General features: G+C 38.2%; 1 protein-coding gene across 1 annotated transcript in view; it reads right to left on the reverse strand.

The window, feature by feature from the left end:
• The window catches only part of LOC127958782 (nitric oxide synthase, brain), a 50,510-nt gene that overhangs the window by 15,577 nt on the left and 20,895 nt on the right, over positions 1-14,038 (reverse strand). Inside the window, exons 8-17 of the mRNA XM_052557756.1 lie at positions 13,736-13,877; positions 13,239-13,378; positions 11,588-11,762; positions 10,946-11,047; positions 8,767-8,961; positions 7,813-7,898; positions 6,042-6,186; positions 3,270-3,374; positions 2,944-3,002; positions 2,583-2,699 (exon numbers count right to left, since the gene is read on the reverse strand). Of these exons, the coding sequence (XP_052413716.1) occupies positions 2,583-2,699; positions 2,944-3,002; positions 3,270-3,374; positions 6,042-6,186; positions 7,813-7,898; positions 8,767-8,961; positions 10,946-11,047; positions 11,588-11,762; positions 13,239-13,378; positions 13,736-13,877 (1,266 nt within the window). The remainder of the gene's footprint in view (positions 1-2,582; positions 2,700-2,943; positions 3,003-3,269; positions 3,375-6,041; positions 6,187-7,812; positions 7,899-8,766; positions 8,962-10,945; positions 11,048-11,587; positions 11,763-13,238; positions 13,379-13,735; positions 13,878-14,038) is intronic.

Raw genomic sequence — 14,038 nt, forward strand, 5'->3', positions numbered from 1 at the left:
TTACATTTAAAAAAACTTTTTACATTTCAAATTCAACTTTTTGAATGAATGAATGAATGAACAAATTTTGCCTGAATTACTGTAATGTAATTTTATTTATTTATTGTTCATCTTTCATTGAAATCAGTTATCAATTAAAGCCAGAACAATACAAATTCACAATTTCTTATATATTTTATTTATTTATAATATTTTATGCAATATAATTTATTTTAAAGGGGGGGTGAAATGCTATTTCATGCATACTGAGTTTTTTACACTGTTAAAGAGTTGGATTCCCATGCTAAACATGGACAAAGTTTCAAAAATTAAGTTGTACGTTTGAAGGAGTATTTTTGTTCCAAAAAAACCTCTTCCGGTTTGTCACAAGTTACGGAAAGTTTTTTTCGAGTATGGCTCTGTGTGACGTTAGATGGAGTGGAATTTCCTTATATGGGTCCTAAGGTACTTCTGCCGGAAGAGCGCGCGCTCCCGTATAGCACAGCATTGAGAGGCTGAGCACAGGCATTCACATTCGCGGCATTCGCGAGAGCGTCGCGAAAAGTCACAAAAGAAGTGTGTTTTTGGTTGCCAGGGCAAGACAACCCTGCACAGATTACCAAAAGAGAAACAGCATTAAGGGACCAGTGGATGGAGTTTATTTTTACAGAGCATCAACGGAGTTGTGCAAGTGTTTGTGTTTGTTCCCTGCATTTCGAAGATGCTTGTTTTACAAACAAGGCCCAGTTTGACGCAGGATTTGCGTATCGTTTATTTCTTAAGGATGATGCAATCCCAACGAAAAAGGGTCACGATCGTGTGTTTGAACCGCAGGCAGTGAGTAAAACTGCTTCAAATATCTCTGTGTTGTTAACTTAGCTATCAGCGTGTAAGCACCAGAGATGCTCACAAGTCTCTGAGCTAGAGTCCAAGTCAAGTCTCAAGTCTCTGAGCTAGAGTCCAAGTCAAGTCTCAAGTCTCTTTATTATATTAAGTCTCTGGTTATAATAAATGTTGCATCACGTACAGCGACCCATCCAAGCTGCTTAGAACACTGCATAGCTATATATAAGGAATTCAAAGCATGTAATATGTTATTATGACAACTCTATTTATTAGTATACAATATCAACTTTGATTTTGGTATATAATCAGTGTAAACAGGCTATTGCAACATGACAAAAACACCAAGAATGCTTTACTTTTAAGTTAATATCTGTATTTTGCATTTATGGATTCAGTAATGGCCTTCTGTCTGCCCTGGCTGTATAGCTGCACACCTCTTGTCTGGCTTAAGAATGAACAAAGCTATGCTGACTTACGTTATTCATACAATACCTACTCACAAATAAACATCAAAAACAAAGCCGGCTGCAATGAATTTCTGTGCAAAACAGCTTTTACTACAAACACTTCAACACAAGAACATTGTTATCACACAAGAACATTTTGATAGAGAACCAAAAATATTTAAAGTAGATAAAATTAGAATAAATAAAATGGAAATGTCTACATACTATTACTACTGTAAACTTTGCAAATAGGACATCAGCCCCTTCAAGTCAATGAACAATAACAAAGTGGGCTGCAATGAATATCTGTGCAAAACGTCATGGCTCCGCTCCTACCCAATGACAGAGGCACGCAGGTTTTTTTCCACTGGAGTACTCACGTGAAGGATGCGTGCACAACTAATAACTAATATCATCACGCTATAAAGGGTTGGCCTGCGCTGGGTGCGCCCCTCCCCCTATAACTGTTCTGTCTCGTGGAGGAGCTCATTTGTGTGCATCTGTGTCCGAGTTGAGTCTGAAGTCTTTCGAGGACGAGTCTCAAGTCGAGTCTGAAGTCACTGTTTGTGCGACTTAAGTCGCACTCGAGTCCGAGTCTCAAACTCGAGTCCCCATCTCTGGTAAGCACATCAAGTAAACAACATGCGATGTTGTCATCAGACTGCACTTTCCACATGTACAGCTTAAAAAAAAAAAAAAAAAAAAAAAAAGACGACATAAAGTGGAACTTAGTCATTTTCCAAAACCGCTAAGCAAATATATACAGTTTCAGTACATACCACATAGAGACGCCTTTGCTTATGCTGCTCTTGTTAAATTTCAGCCTCTGGATCTGTGTCACAGCTTCCAAACGCACTCAAGACAAAATCCTACTGGCGCTCGTGATTCTTTAGCTCCGCCCACACGTCACGCCTCTAGGCGCTCGTGTTTTTCCGGGAAAAATCGGTACAGACTATCTTTCTCTTATTAATATAATAAAAATAAAGACTTTTTGGAGTTATGAAGGATGCAGTACTACTCTATAGGTACTCAAGATTAACAGGATATTGAGTGAAAACGAACACCCCCCCCCCCCTTTAATAAATTAAATGTTATATATAATTTCATATATGAAAATGAAGGAGAAAAATATGCTTATTTGTTCTTTTTTTTAATGCAAAAACATTTTGAATTGTTGCATAATTAATCAAACATCTAAAAAAAAAAAAAAAAAAAAGTAAAATAAAAAGCCCCTTTTGATTTTGAGGTGGAATAACCCAGACATGTTTTTAAAATGTTTCATATTTTCTCCAAATACAGGCAGTACAGTACCTGACATTAGCAAGTGGTCCAGTGCTCTCAAAGTTGGCTTTGGATTCAGGTTCATCACTGGAGGATTTGCGGGTATCAGAATATGAAGAGACGCTGTTAAAACGCACCTTGTACGTCCTGAGGGACAGACAGAGAGAGAGATTTTGTGTGTGTGCGTGTGTGTGTTTATGTGAATGGTTCCAGCATATAGAAGCGAGAAGAAATGCATGTATCGTGTTAATGTGTGTGCCTTTTGCATATACTGTATGCAAGACTCTGTGTAGGTGTGTCAACTAAAACACTGAAAAAAAAATAATTATGGGAAAGCAGATGGGTGGGAGGACGAGAAGATAATCACTCGCTCGCATCTCCACATACTCACTTTCTGTCCTCTACGCTGGTGGTGGGATGTCTCATCTCCATCAGTGCCGCACCAAATTTCTGTAGAGTGGAAAAGGGGAGAAAGAAAAACAGGAGTGAAGTTACTGGCCCTACCCACATGTTCTCAATCACAAATTCAAACAGGACCAGCCAGCATAATGCAGGTTCTCGATTGTACAGCATATGTGTGAAGTCCTTTATCATCATGGTGAGAACATTCTGTTGTGTTGTGAAGTGCTGACAATTTGATTCAAAGCAAAGCAAAATGATTGATGTGCACATTGAAATACTAGCGCGCTAAAGCAAACATCTAGTTTAATAACTCACCTCTCCGTTCTCCGGAGGGTCCCCATTGCCAAACGTACTTGTCACCACTAACACAAGCGTCTCGTGTTCCAAGTCGACGGTGTCATATTCATCCATGGACGTCACCTGCAGGATCAAATAATATAGCATGATACATATGACCACTCGCTTGTGCTGCTACATCTAAACGATTTAAGAACGATCACAAACCCTAAGAGTTACACTGGTCTGTTTGAGTTATGGCAACTGAGGTAGGGACCCAAGCATTTTCTTGAAAGGAGTTAAATTATTTCCTTATGAAATTAATTCTTTGTGAAGCCAAACACTGAGGAACTCTCGCAATGCAAATGCCATTCCACAAAACAAAGGGCTTTGATCACTTTTGTGAAGCCAAACACTCAGGAACCCTCGCAATGATCTGATCAGATAGGAAGATCTAGAAGAACGACCATTTGCGCTTTGGTCCCTTCACCCATCTTTCCCCCCTGGGTACATGGTCCAGGTCACTAAAAGTTCACAGAGAAATGCCAAGAACTTGGCAGAAGTTGCTATGCTCACATAAAACATTTACTATATCTTTAGGATTCATGATCGTAAACTTTTCATGTTTTGAGTCATTTTAAAGGTCTTTGTGTGATTGGTAAATTGGTCTCAATTTCCCAGTAGCCATTTATATTAGGAGAAAGACTGAAAAGGTTTGTAGAATTGTGTTCTGCTGAGGAGGTGGTGTGTTCCACTTTAGGGGTCTGTGAGAATTTTTTATCTCCAGCTAAGTTTGACTCTGATGTGATCAATGGAACCTAAATAACCAAAAGGTCTTTCATGATTTTACAGATGATTTGAAGATTTCTTTGTTGTCTGGTCTGAGTATTTAAGGGAAGTGACAAAACATTATGGGGCGATTCTGTAGTCAGATCAGCCCGTAGAGTGGAGTGTATTTCACATGCTCCATTTTCATCCACTTTCACACTGCCAGGGATTACCCAAAATATGTGGGTGCATTCACACACAACCCGTAAAGGTCCCGTAAAGACACGTGACACCAGGGTGTGACGTGTAATGTACGAGTCGAAAATGCTAGGCACGTTAGGTTCTTGTTACATGTGTGACTATGTTAAATTTGTTTGTCTCCTGCGTGGATCACTTGGCCGTTCCCCATATGGCTACAGTGTCTACTGTATGTGCGGGAGCAAGGTTGCCACGTGACTACAATGTGATTCACAATTGCACTATCCTTTCTAAACTGGTTTCTAATTGTTTAATTATGTAATTGGCATGATACAGTTTTACCTGACTAATAATAAAAAAAAATTTTTTTAGTAGTAGACTAGTAAACTGTGATGAGGCTTTTGTTATCGCAAATCTACGGCCAGGATAGGTCAAACTGAAGGCTCGAGAATGATAGGAGCAGTAGGCTCGTCATCTGAAACCTTCTGATTTCTGCTTATCGCTGCTGTTAGCAAGATGTATGGGAAAAGACTAAATAAAGCAGTAGGCAGCTGGCGAAGCATGTATAAGTCTACCTACACCCTCTGACTAGCATCAGACTGGCAAGTTTGTGATCGTAAGATCCACATAAGGCTAATGTTGGACTTAAAGAGACATTAGGTCCCCAGTGAAAAGATAACTGAAAGTATAGTGATTTTTTTAATAGAAACATTGTCTAAATTCTGTGATCACTTAAAATTGGAGTCAGATTTTACATGGAGCTAGAATAAAATGTACACTAAATCCTGATAAATTCAGAAGCGCAAGTAAAAGACTGAATACGCAATAGACCTTTGACCAGGCCACTGGATTCCGCTTTTTGGGCCGCCGGATGGATTCTTACAGTCTATCCCTCAGAATATTGCTATTGTGGATGTACTTTCTTGACTTGGACCAGTAGCAACCACCTAAAACATTCAAGGATCACAGTGGCCACTTTTGCACCAGCAATCATGTTATTTGTAGTGTATCATTAAAACATATAAAACGCTTCATCCACTAGACATGACCATTTTCAAAAAGTTATGGTATTAGATCTGCGTTTGGAGATTTTCGGCAATGTTTTTGAGTAAGAGAAATCACACAATGTGCATTAAGAATGGGAGGCACGTTATCTCTTGATCCTAACATACAGCCAAAAGGGGTGTAGAGGTAATGAACAGTTCGTACGTTGCCTAACGAGCAGCTAATGCGCCATGATACAATTAAGAGAAAAGACGCATCAGTGCGTGTGGCAGGGCGAACGCCTTCAGGACATGAGGAGAGAAAGAGAAGCGATATATCTGCGTCATCTGCATGTAAATCACCTAATAACCAGCGCACATGAACAAGATTGATTATTCTACTAGATTCTAAAAATAACTTTGCATTTAACTGCTATCCCAAGGCAAAATACATGATCAACCCAATGTTTAATACATCACATAACTTTAAGTGTAATGGGATCTAATCTTATCCTACAGCTCAATGCCTGCCCAAGTTGATTCTTGGCATCTGATGGTATTGGAGGAAAATAAATTGTGGCAAAAAATGCATCTGTGTAACCCATCGCATAGCACGCCTTGGTGTGAAATTAGCTTTCTCATTCTGCAATCTGCAGTCTTGAACTGAAAGGGAGATTTTGGTTGTGAAACTAAGGGGATACACGTGTCTTGCATCAATATTATTTGCAATGTTGTTTACATCAATGTTTACATGCAAATCCACTAAAGGCATTCATTGGGGATTAATAGAAGATGGGAAGGGTTTTAAGAATCATGCAGAGATGTCAATCTATTATGTGCGGTTTAGGAACAACGGGCTTACCTTGGCATCAAATGCATGCTTGAAAATCTCACAAAGCGTTTTTGCATAGTCCTGCGACTTCCCAGTTTCTGTGGCAAACAAGATGGTGGCTTTGACTCTCTTGGCCATGGCTTGTCCCATGAGTTTGGCGGAGAATTTTACAGCCCTGCAAGTTGCACAGAAACATGTTAGCCACAAGAAGAGTTGTTTGCAACAAATGGGTTAACTTTATAGTTATTGAACTGAACTGAATCAACACTGAATTGCCTTGAGATGAATAATGACACCAAAAGTTTTCAGAACAAACTGTTACAAGCTTAAAAAACATCATGAATCTTAGAATATTATACTTTAGGAAACAGGCAGACATTCAGCTGAAAAACAGTAACTGCAAGTTTAAAAATTGAAGAAATATGTACTGATGTTGGTTCATGTTCCAAATATATCAATACATACGTCGGGTGATATTAGATTTTTAATATCTTAGATGCTAAATCTTTTGTTTTTGTGATGATCGGCCCAAAAGAGACGTCACAAGTATTTTCATTGAATAAAAGCCTGATATAGTTTATTGTGCATCTAAATGCCCATAATAATAATGGAAAAGTAAACATAATGTCCGACTTTAAATGATAAACAAGCCTGGAATATGCGGGGACTCTATTTCCAAATGCAGATCCAGCTGCTTATTCAGACAGATGAAATATAGGCTCTTACAATCATACATATTACAATACGTATATAATTTAACAGTGCTTTAAAACATGCAGTGCTCACAGTTATCTAAACCACAGGCTTCTGAAGTTAAGCTAATTCTAAGTTGTATCACAGTTATTGCGTTAGGACCTTTAAAAATGATCATTAAGAGTTTTCTTGTAACATACAGTACAGAACAAGATATTTAAGTCTTTTTATGACCTTTTATTTGATCTAAATGAATTTTAGACATTTTAAGACTTTAAGGACTTGCGGGTATCCTGAAGCTTTATTTTTTTAAAGATGCTTTACAGCAGAATATGAAGTTGTTCTTGAAGTATGCATAATTGATCTGTTATTTCACGGTTTTTCTTTGAAACAAATCTCTTTTGTACACTCTCCGAAAAAAAATGTACAAAAGCCGTCTCTGGGACGGTACCTTTTTCAAAAGTCACACCTTTGTACCTAAACATGTTAGTCCCATTAAGGTATATATTGGTACCTAAAGTGTACATATTAGTACCTAAAAGGTACAAAAGTCTGCCTTTTTCGTACCTTGTTTTCAGAGAGTGTACAAAGCACTATATAAATAAAGGTGACTTGACTAAAAATCTCATCGGTTATGATAATATGCAACAGCGTTCCTGAAGATGATCTCTTTCACCACCTCTCAGCGAGAGTTCAACACAATGACAGACACTTCCCCACTCATTTCCGAGACCACAATCACATAAACGTAGCTACAGTATATCCTGCGGGCAATTACTGTAATAGCTCAGAGGCTGAATGTTGAAGGGACACTGAAAGAAACCTGATTACACCTGAGTGTGATTCAGTGAGTTAGACTCACGCTATTCTCAGCATAATAACGAGGAATATATGGTGGAAAGCACTCTTAAACAGCCATTAACACAACCGCCTGCTGAAGTTCTCAGGCTTCAGGTTATAATTACAACAAAAGGCTGCAGATCGGTTGAGCGCTGCAGACAGCCAGCCTTCATAAGCTCATAGGCACCATACAGGTTAAACTCAATGCACACTTTGTGCTTGAGACAAAAACAAACAGCAGAAGGTCGCGAGCTCTTCACCCACTCACTTGGCAAGTTTCTTGAATCCAATTGCTCTTTTCTTTGTGGGCGTCCCATTCACCCCTTTCCACACGTGAGTGTTCCACGGGTCAGGCTTGACAGTGAAAGAAAGAGAGAGAGCATGAGAAAGAGAACTGTAGGCTGCTTTGTGATCAAGTGATTGTAACAGAGTTCTACAAATATTCCTAAAACCCAGTTGTATATGTACTATTTTATCATTTAAAAACAAACATTTCTTTTTGTGAAATGATTTTCTTGAAATGTGTTTGTGCTTAGGGTGACCATCCGTCCCGCGTAGCGCGCACAGCGTTTGAAGCCGGTGACGGTGTCATGCGTAATCAATGCTTGCTCAAAAAAAGTAGGTCGCTCATCTATATCTGGAGTCACCAACCCGTCGATCGCGGTCGACAAGTCACTCTTGTTCAACGCGAATGCTGTATATGAGAAGTAATTTATTCTTAAAGTGAATAAATTGTAATGAAATATTAATAAAATTAAATAGCTAAAGTAAATCGTAAGTGGAAGTGCATTTGTTGATTCTGTCATAAGCATACAGTACATCAGCAATTACACATGTTTAGGGGAATAGGGCATTATTAATATACCATGTAAGGTGGTATGTGCTAGAAATGGGTAAACCACTAAAAGTGAGGATGCCCATGAGGTGGGGGCAGTGTCCCACATTGTCCCTCAGAAACATACCCCTTGTCCCCCCTCGGGCTTGTTAGCAGGTGGTCACCCTATTTGTGCTTCTTTCTTTATAATAGATGCTACCTTGATTACCTTACCTAACACAATTACATCCATCCAGTCCAATTATGACTTAAGAATTAAAATAATTTTGAGGTCACCTCACCATTACAAAGTAAAAAAATATTTTCGCTATTTGCAAATTAACAAAAAGTTTGATTGTATATGATTGTACTCATATCATATAAATGTAAACTGGACAAAAGACATACCTGGTACTCAAAAGAAGGTGTGAGGCGATAGTTGAGCATTTCCTGGTGGAAAACAGGTGTAATGCTGCCTGACATGGGCGGCACTATCCAAACCCAGTCACCCGGGCAGCCTCCCCTCACTCTGTACTCGTTCTCCATGTGCTTCATGAAGGACTCTGTGGCTGAGTGATGGTCCACTATGGTAACCTTTGACATCTTCAAGGAAAAATTGGAAAGAGTGAGACCAGATCAGACCAGTAGACTACCAGTAAACTAAAGCTAGTCAAGCATTGCCTCATGCAAAAAATGCACTATAAAAAACTGATTCTTAAAACAAGTAAACAATGAAAAGTTACATATTTTATAGTTAAAGATGATAGTTTTTGGGTTTACTTAATATTCTAAAGAATTTAAAGAAAAGTATTTTGTGTTTAAATGTAATATGGTTTATAGTTATTATTGGTAACACTTTACAATACAGTGGCACTAATATGCATTAATTCATGCTATGAATAACATATATAATTCCAGAAAAATAAACCATTTATTAATAATTACTGCATCAGCAACAAATGAACATTATACATGATTCATAGATTAAGTAATCAATAAACTGCTATTTGTTAAATGTGACATTGTATTAATTCCCTAATAACATATTATATTAACTAATAGTGTACATTTTTGTGTTAAGGGGAAGTCGTGGCCTAATGGTTAGAGGGTTGGACTCCCAATCGAAGGGTTGTGGGTTCTAGTCTCGGGCCGGACGGAATTGTGGGTGGGGGGAGTGCATGTACAGTTCTCTCTCCACCTTCAATACCACGACTTAGGTGCCCTTGAGCAAGGCATCGAACCCCCAACTGCTCCCCGGGCGCTGCAGCATAAATGGCTGCCCACTGCTCCGGGTGTGTGCTCACAGTGTGTGGGTGTGTGTTCACTGCTCTGTGTGTGTGCATTTAAGATGGGTTAAATGCAGAGCACAAATTCTGAGTATGGGTCACCATACTTGGCTGAATGTCACTGAATGTCACTTCACTTAATTACAATGGACCAATGCCATGCATTCCAACTTCCATTTGTTTGCTTTAATGAATCATTAGCTAATGATTAGCAACAATATCATTACTGTATGTTATGACTTTCCTTGCATGACTAACTAATCCCATAACCACAATGATATATTACTTAACAATTAGTAAGTAGTTCTGTGCCCTAACAAATATAGTCAGAGACAAGCTCTCTGTATCCCAGCATACAAACATCAACACTTGCATGCATTCTTATTTATCTAGTGATCCTTAATGCAGCATGTTAATGTAAGTCAATACATCTTACAATTAAATCCACAGATTGGCTTGTATTGCAGCACATCTAGTTTTCAAAGTAGATTTAATTGTTATCTGCCATTGTTTCAACTCCATCCGCAATTATGAAAGATAAGAAAACTGAGCACAGCCACTTACTAACGTCTAATTAGTTTATCAGTGTTGAAACGGTTCCGCAAAAGCCTTTAAGAAAGAAATAAGCCTTGTGGGTAAAAAAACTGCAGGGGGTGTGCAATAAATATCAATAAAAATAAAATGTTACAGTAGCTTTCAGTTAAATGTCCTAGGTGCTTAACTCTAATAAATAGAACAGAAGGGATTCCAGCTTTTGATTTGTGAAAGCCGGTTTAGGCTTTGTTCGCTTGCATGAGTCTTTATGAATGCTGCATGATTGTGAACGCAGGGATTTTGCTCTAGGAGAAGCTGTGTAAAGAGATGAACAGAAAAAAAAAATTATATACTGGCAAAAATAAATAAACGTGACTGAAAATAAGACTAGTGTAAGATTACATGTGGGTGAACCTCACAAAGCTTGTCAAAAACATGTCTGGGTTGAGTTTGACAACTAATTGAAAGAAAGAAAAAAATAAACATTTATTTATATATAGAGAGCCTAAGAAATACTGATTATGATTTTATTTATTACAGTATTATATCTATGTGTGTGTTTATTTGATTATTTATATTCTTTTAATTAATTAATTGTTTATTGTTAATCTCCAGACAATCCTGACAATTCAAGTATCAGACTTAATTTTGATGAAAATAAAGCCACATTGTCTAAACTCTACATGGTAATTCAAATTAGGCTGTATCTTAAGATTTTGACATTTTTATTATTATTAAATTGCCCCATCCATGTGTGCTCAGCCCACCTGGAAACTATAAAGGACTGCAATGTTGATCTCCACCAGTGCCTGGTCCTTCCACAGAGATGAAGTCTTCCTCGTGTCCAGCCCCATCATTGTAGCTACTTCCTGAAATGAAGGGAATGAATCATACTTTAAACATAGACTATTCATACTGTAATCTCTCAGGATCTGAACCAAGGTGATCAGCCTCTATAGATCCGGAAGGTCTGGAGCTACCGTAAGTCTCTCTAAAAATACATTCTGTATTTAAAATACTGGACACACTTAACATGAATATGTTTTAAAAAACCTTCTGAAAGCTGATTCTTAAATGTTTTTAAATTATATTTGATAGACATATAACATTCGATGGGTTTATAATAACAAGAAGGTGATTGAATGATTTTATAGATTATAGGACATATTTGAGTATATATTTATACATGGTAAAGCAAGCTGATTATATAGGCGTTTATTGCCTTTTAGAAGTTAAAACTGTAAGTAAAATCATTTTGTAGTATAAAGGGAATGTGGAAGAGAGATTTTAATACTGAATGAGTAACATTTAATGCAGTCTGGATTCAAACTGTGGTAATGCAGTATAAAAAGTACAACTTCTCAATGACCCCGGCCGGGGGTGATTTATGGTATGGTCTGGTATGGCACCTCAAGTATGTTGTATCGAGAGCTGTCGCAGAAGTCTCTGACGCCGATCTCTGTCCCCATGTACCAGCCGCTGAAGGGGCAGGCGGTGAACTCCAGTCCCCCGATCTCTAACAGCATGTTCGACACCGCAGGAAGGCCATACCACTTTAGATTCAGCTCCTTAAACCATTCGAACCTAGACAGACACAGACAGCAGGACAGTCAATCGTGAACCCAGCGGAAATGCTTTTCAGCGAAAGGTCTTGAGGTTTATTTGCATAACATAATGTAGTCAGTAGAATATCTGGGCATATGCAGATGTACACCATTAAGCTTTTAGAGTATTCCATTTACAGTTTCCATCATAATTTCTCTGTAAGTAAAAGCGCGCATAGCGAGCACTGCCAAAACTGTCATTATCTCTAAACTGGCACCTGCAGGTTTCTCAGGTGTTGCGCTAAGAGGCCAAATCCGCCTGTGTCTGTAATTAATGCTGTAAACACAAGTACTCTGGTGGAAAGGCTGATCCATGCAGAAGTTTTCACACAGTTATTGCACTACATATGGCACCCATTATTGTCGCAGCATAATACAGCATTCAACCCTCCGAATAAACAATATGTAAATGCATCTCCTCTATTTACATATGTTTATTTGGCTATTCATTTCTTTGAGCAGTTTGAAGCAAAAATGAGATTATCCAAATTCCCACAAATTAGTCACTAAAGACCAAAGTGTATAATAGTTATGAGATGCCATTTCCTAAGAATCTTTGACTTGTGCAGTTTGACTTCAGAATGGTAAAAAAAGAAACAACCACACATAAAACATGGGAACATTGATTATATAAAACAAGAATGTTTTAGCCATCCTTCAACACTGAATTCAAGGTTTATTTCAAAATCCTCAAAAAATGCCTTAGCGATGAGTACATTTACTGAAGAGTAGCACCATGGTCATTTTCATTTACACTTTAAAAAGCTGTTTATTTTTGCACGTGGGCAGTATATGAGCCTGAGAGTATTCTGTTTCACTTCACCAATTTGCTAGAACATGTAGCTGAATTTTTTTTATATACATTTAATTCAGTTTAATTGCATCTGTCCACTTTTACCCTTTAATGAGAAGTTTAACTTTTTCTGCAAGACTTTTGAGTTAGTAGCTATCAATGCTTAGTTTAATGGTAGCTCGTGCTAAATTCTTTTCAACGCTGATTAATTAAAAAATATATAGATGCATGATGGACAATTCACTCTTATCTAGACCTGTGACACAGAGAGTATCTCAGGACCCAAGTATCTGATCATCTGAAACACATCAGTGTCAAACTGACAGCATTAAACAAGCAAATTAAAGCAGGTTCTGGAAAAAGGGCAAGATTTAAGCCAAATTAGCCCACGTTCCTGAATGTACGTGCATAAGAGGCAAGCTCTCAGCTTGAGTTCTCTGTTGCTATGCATCCTGAAGCTCTGCGCACAACAGCCTCTCTAATATGCGATTTCCCTTCGGTATGCACTGTATGACGCAGACTATTATCAGATTCTGGGTGGATGAACATTTGAGGTGCAAAGTGTTTTAAGAACTGCTGTGATTCAGTAATGTTTCTAAACAAGCTTAATGAGCATCAGACTGAAACCCAATAAAACTCTGCAATATGTTTGCTTCTTCTTACTTTGGATGTGTGATGGGAACCTCAAGCACAAGATCACCAGGAATCTCAAAAAGCTCTGGATCGTTTCCATTGGCTTGGAGAAGAAGGGGCAAAACGTCAAAACGGCTTTTTGGAGCTTTCCATCCTTGCTGTATACAGATCTACAAGTCAAAACCAACATTACAGTTGTTTTTTATTTTATTTATTTATTTTTTTGGAATATGTTAGTTGGTCAACAAGCTAATGACCATCTTGGACCTGCTTAAGTCTTCTTTAAGTCTGCTAGAAACCAGCTACCAGGATTTTGCATGTCAAAAATCAACTCAAACACAATTAACATTCAACCATGTGATAACAAGAAATTCCCATGATGTCACAAAATATGTTTATCTTTTTTAATTAATCAGTTTGATTCTTTATTTTTCCAACATGCTTCATTCGATATGTTAGCAGGTGGCTTTTTTTGATGCCTGTGACTCTGATAATCGAAGCTATTGTAATGTAGCTTCCCATCTCACCTCTGTAAGCTCCACCGAAGCCGGATCTCCGAGAATTGATCCATCTGGCTGCTTGTAGCCTGCGTACCGGATCAACTGGCTGTTCCACACCCGGAAGTCATGCTTCTCATCCGTCCTCTGGGGGAAGATGGTAATAGCCGATCTGCACATCAGAGACGAGGAGTAATGCTGAGATCCCTCTGGTGAATTCATACTTCAAATCCTCCAAAACAGGCAGTTTTTACAGACTTGTGTGACTCTTAATTTATGTCTGTTAAATCAAACCAGTTTTATTTGTATAGTACTGTTCACAGAACAGATTGT

The sequence above is a fragment of the Carassius gibelio genome, chromosome B5, assembly GCF_023724105.1.
Source record: "Carassius gibelio isolate Cgi1373 ecotype wild population from Czech Republic chromosome B5, carGib1.2-hapl.c, whole genome shotgun sequence".
NCBI lineage: Eukaryota > Metazoa > Chordata > Actinopteri > Cypriniformes > Cyprinidae > Carassius > Carassius gibelio.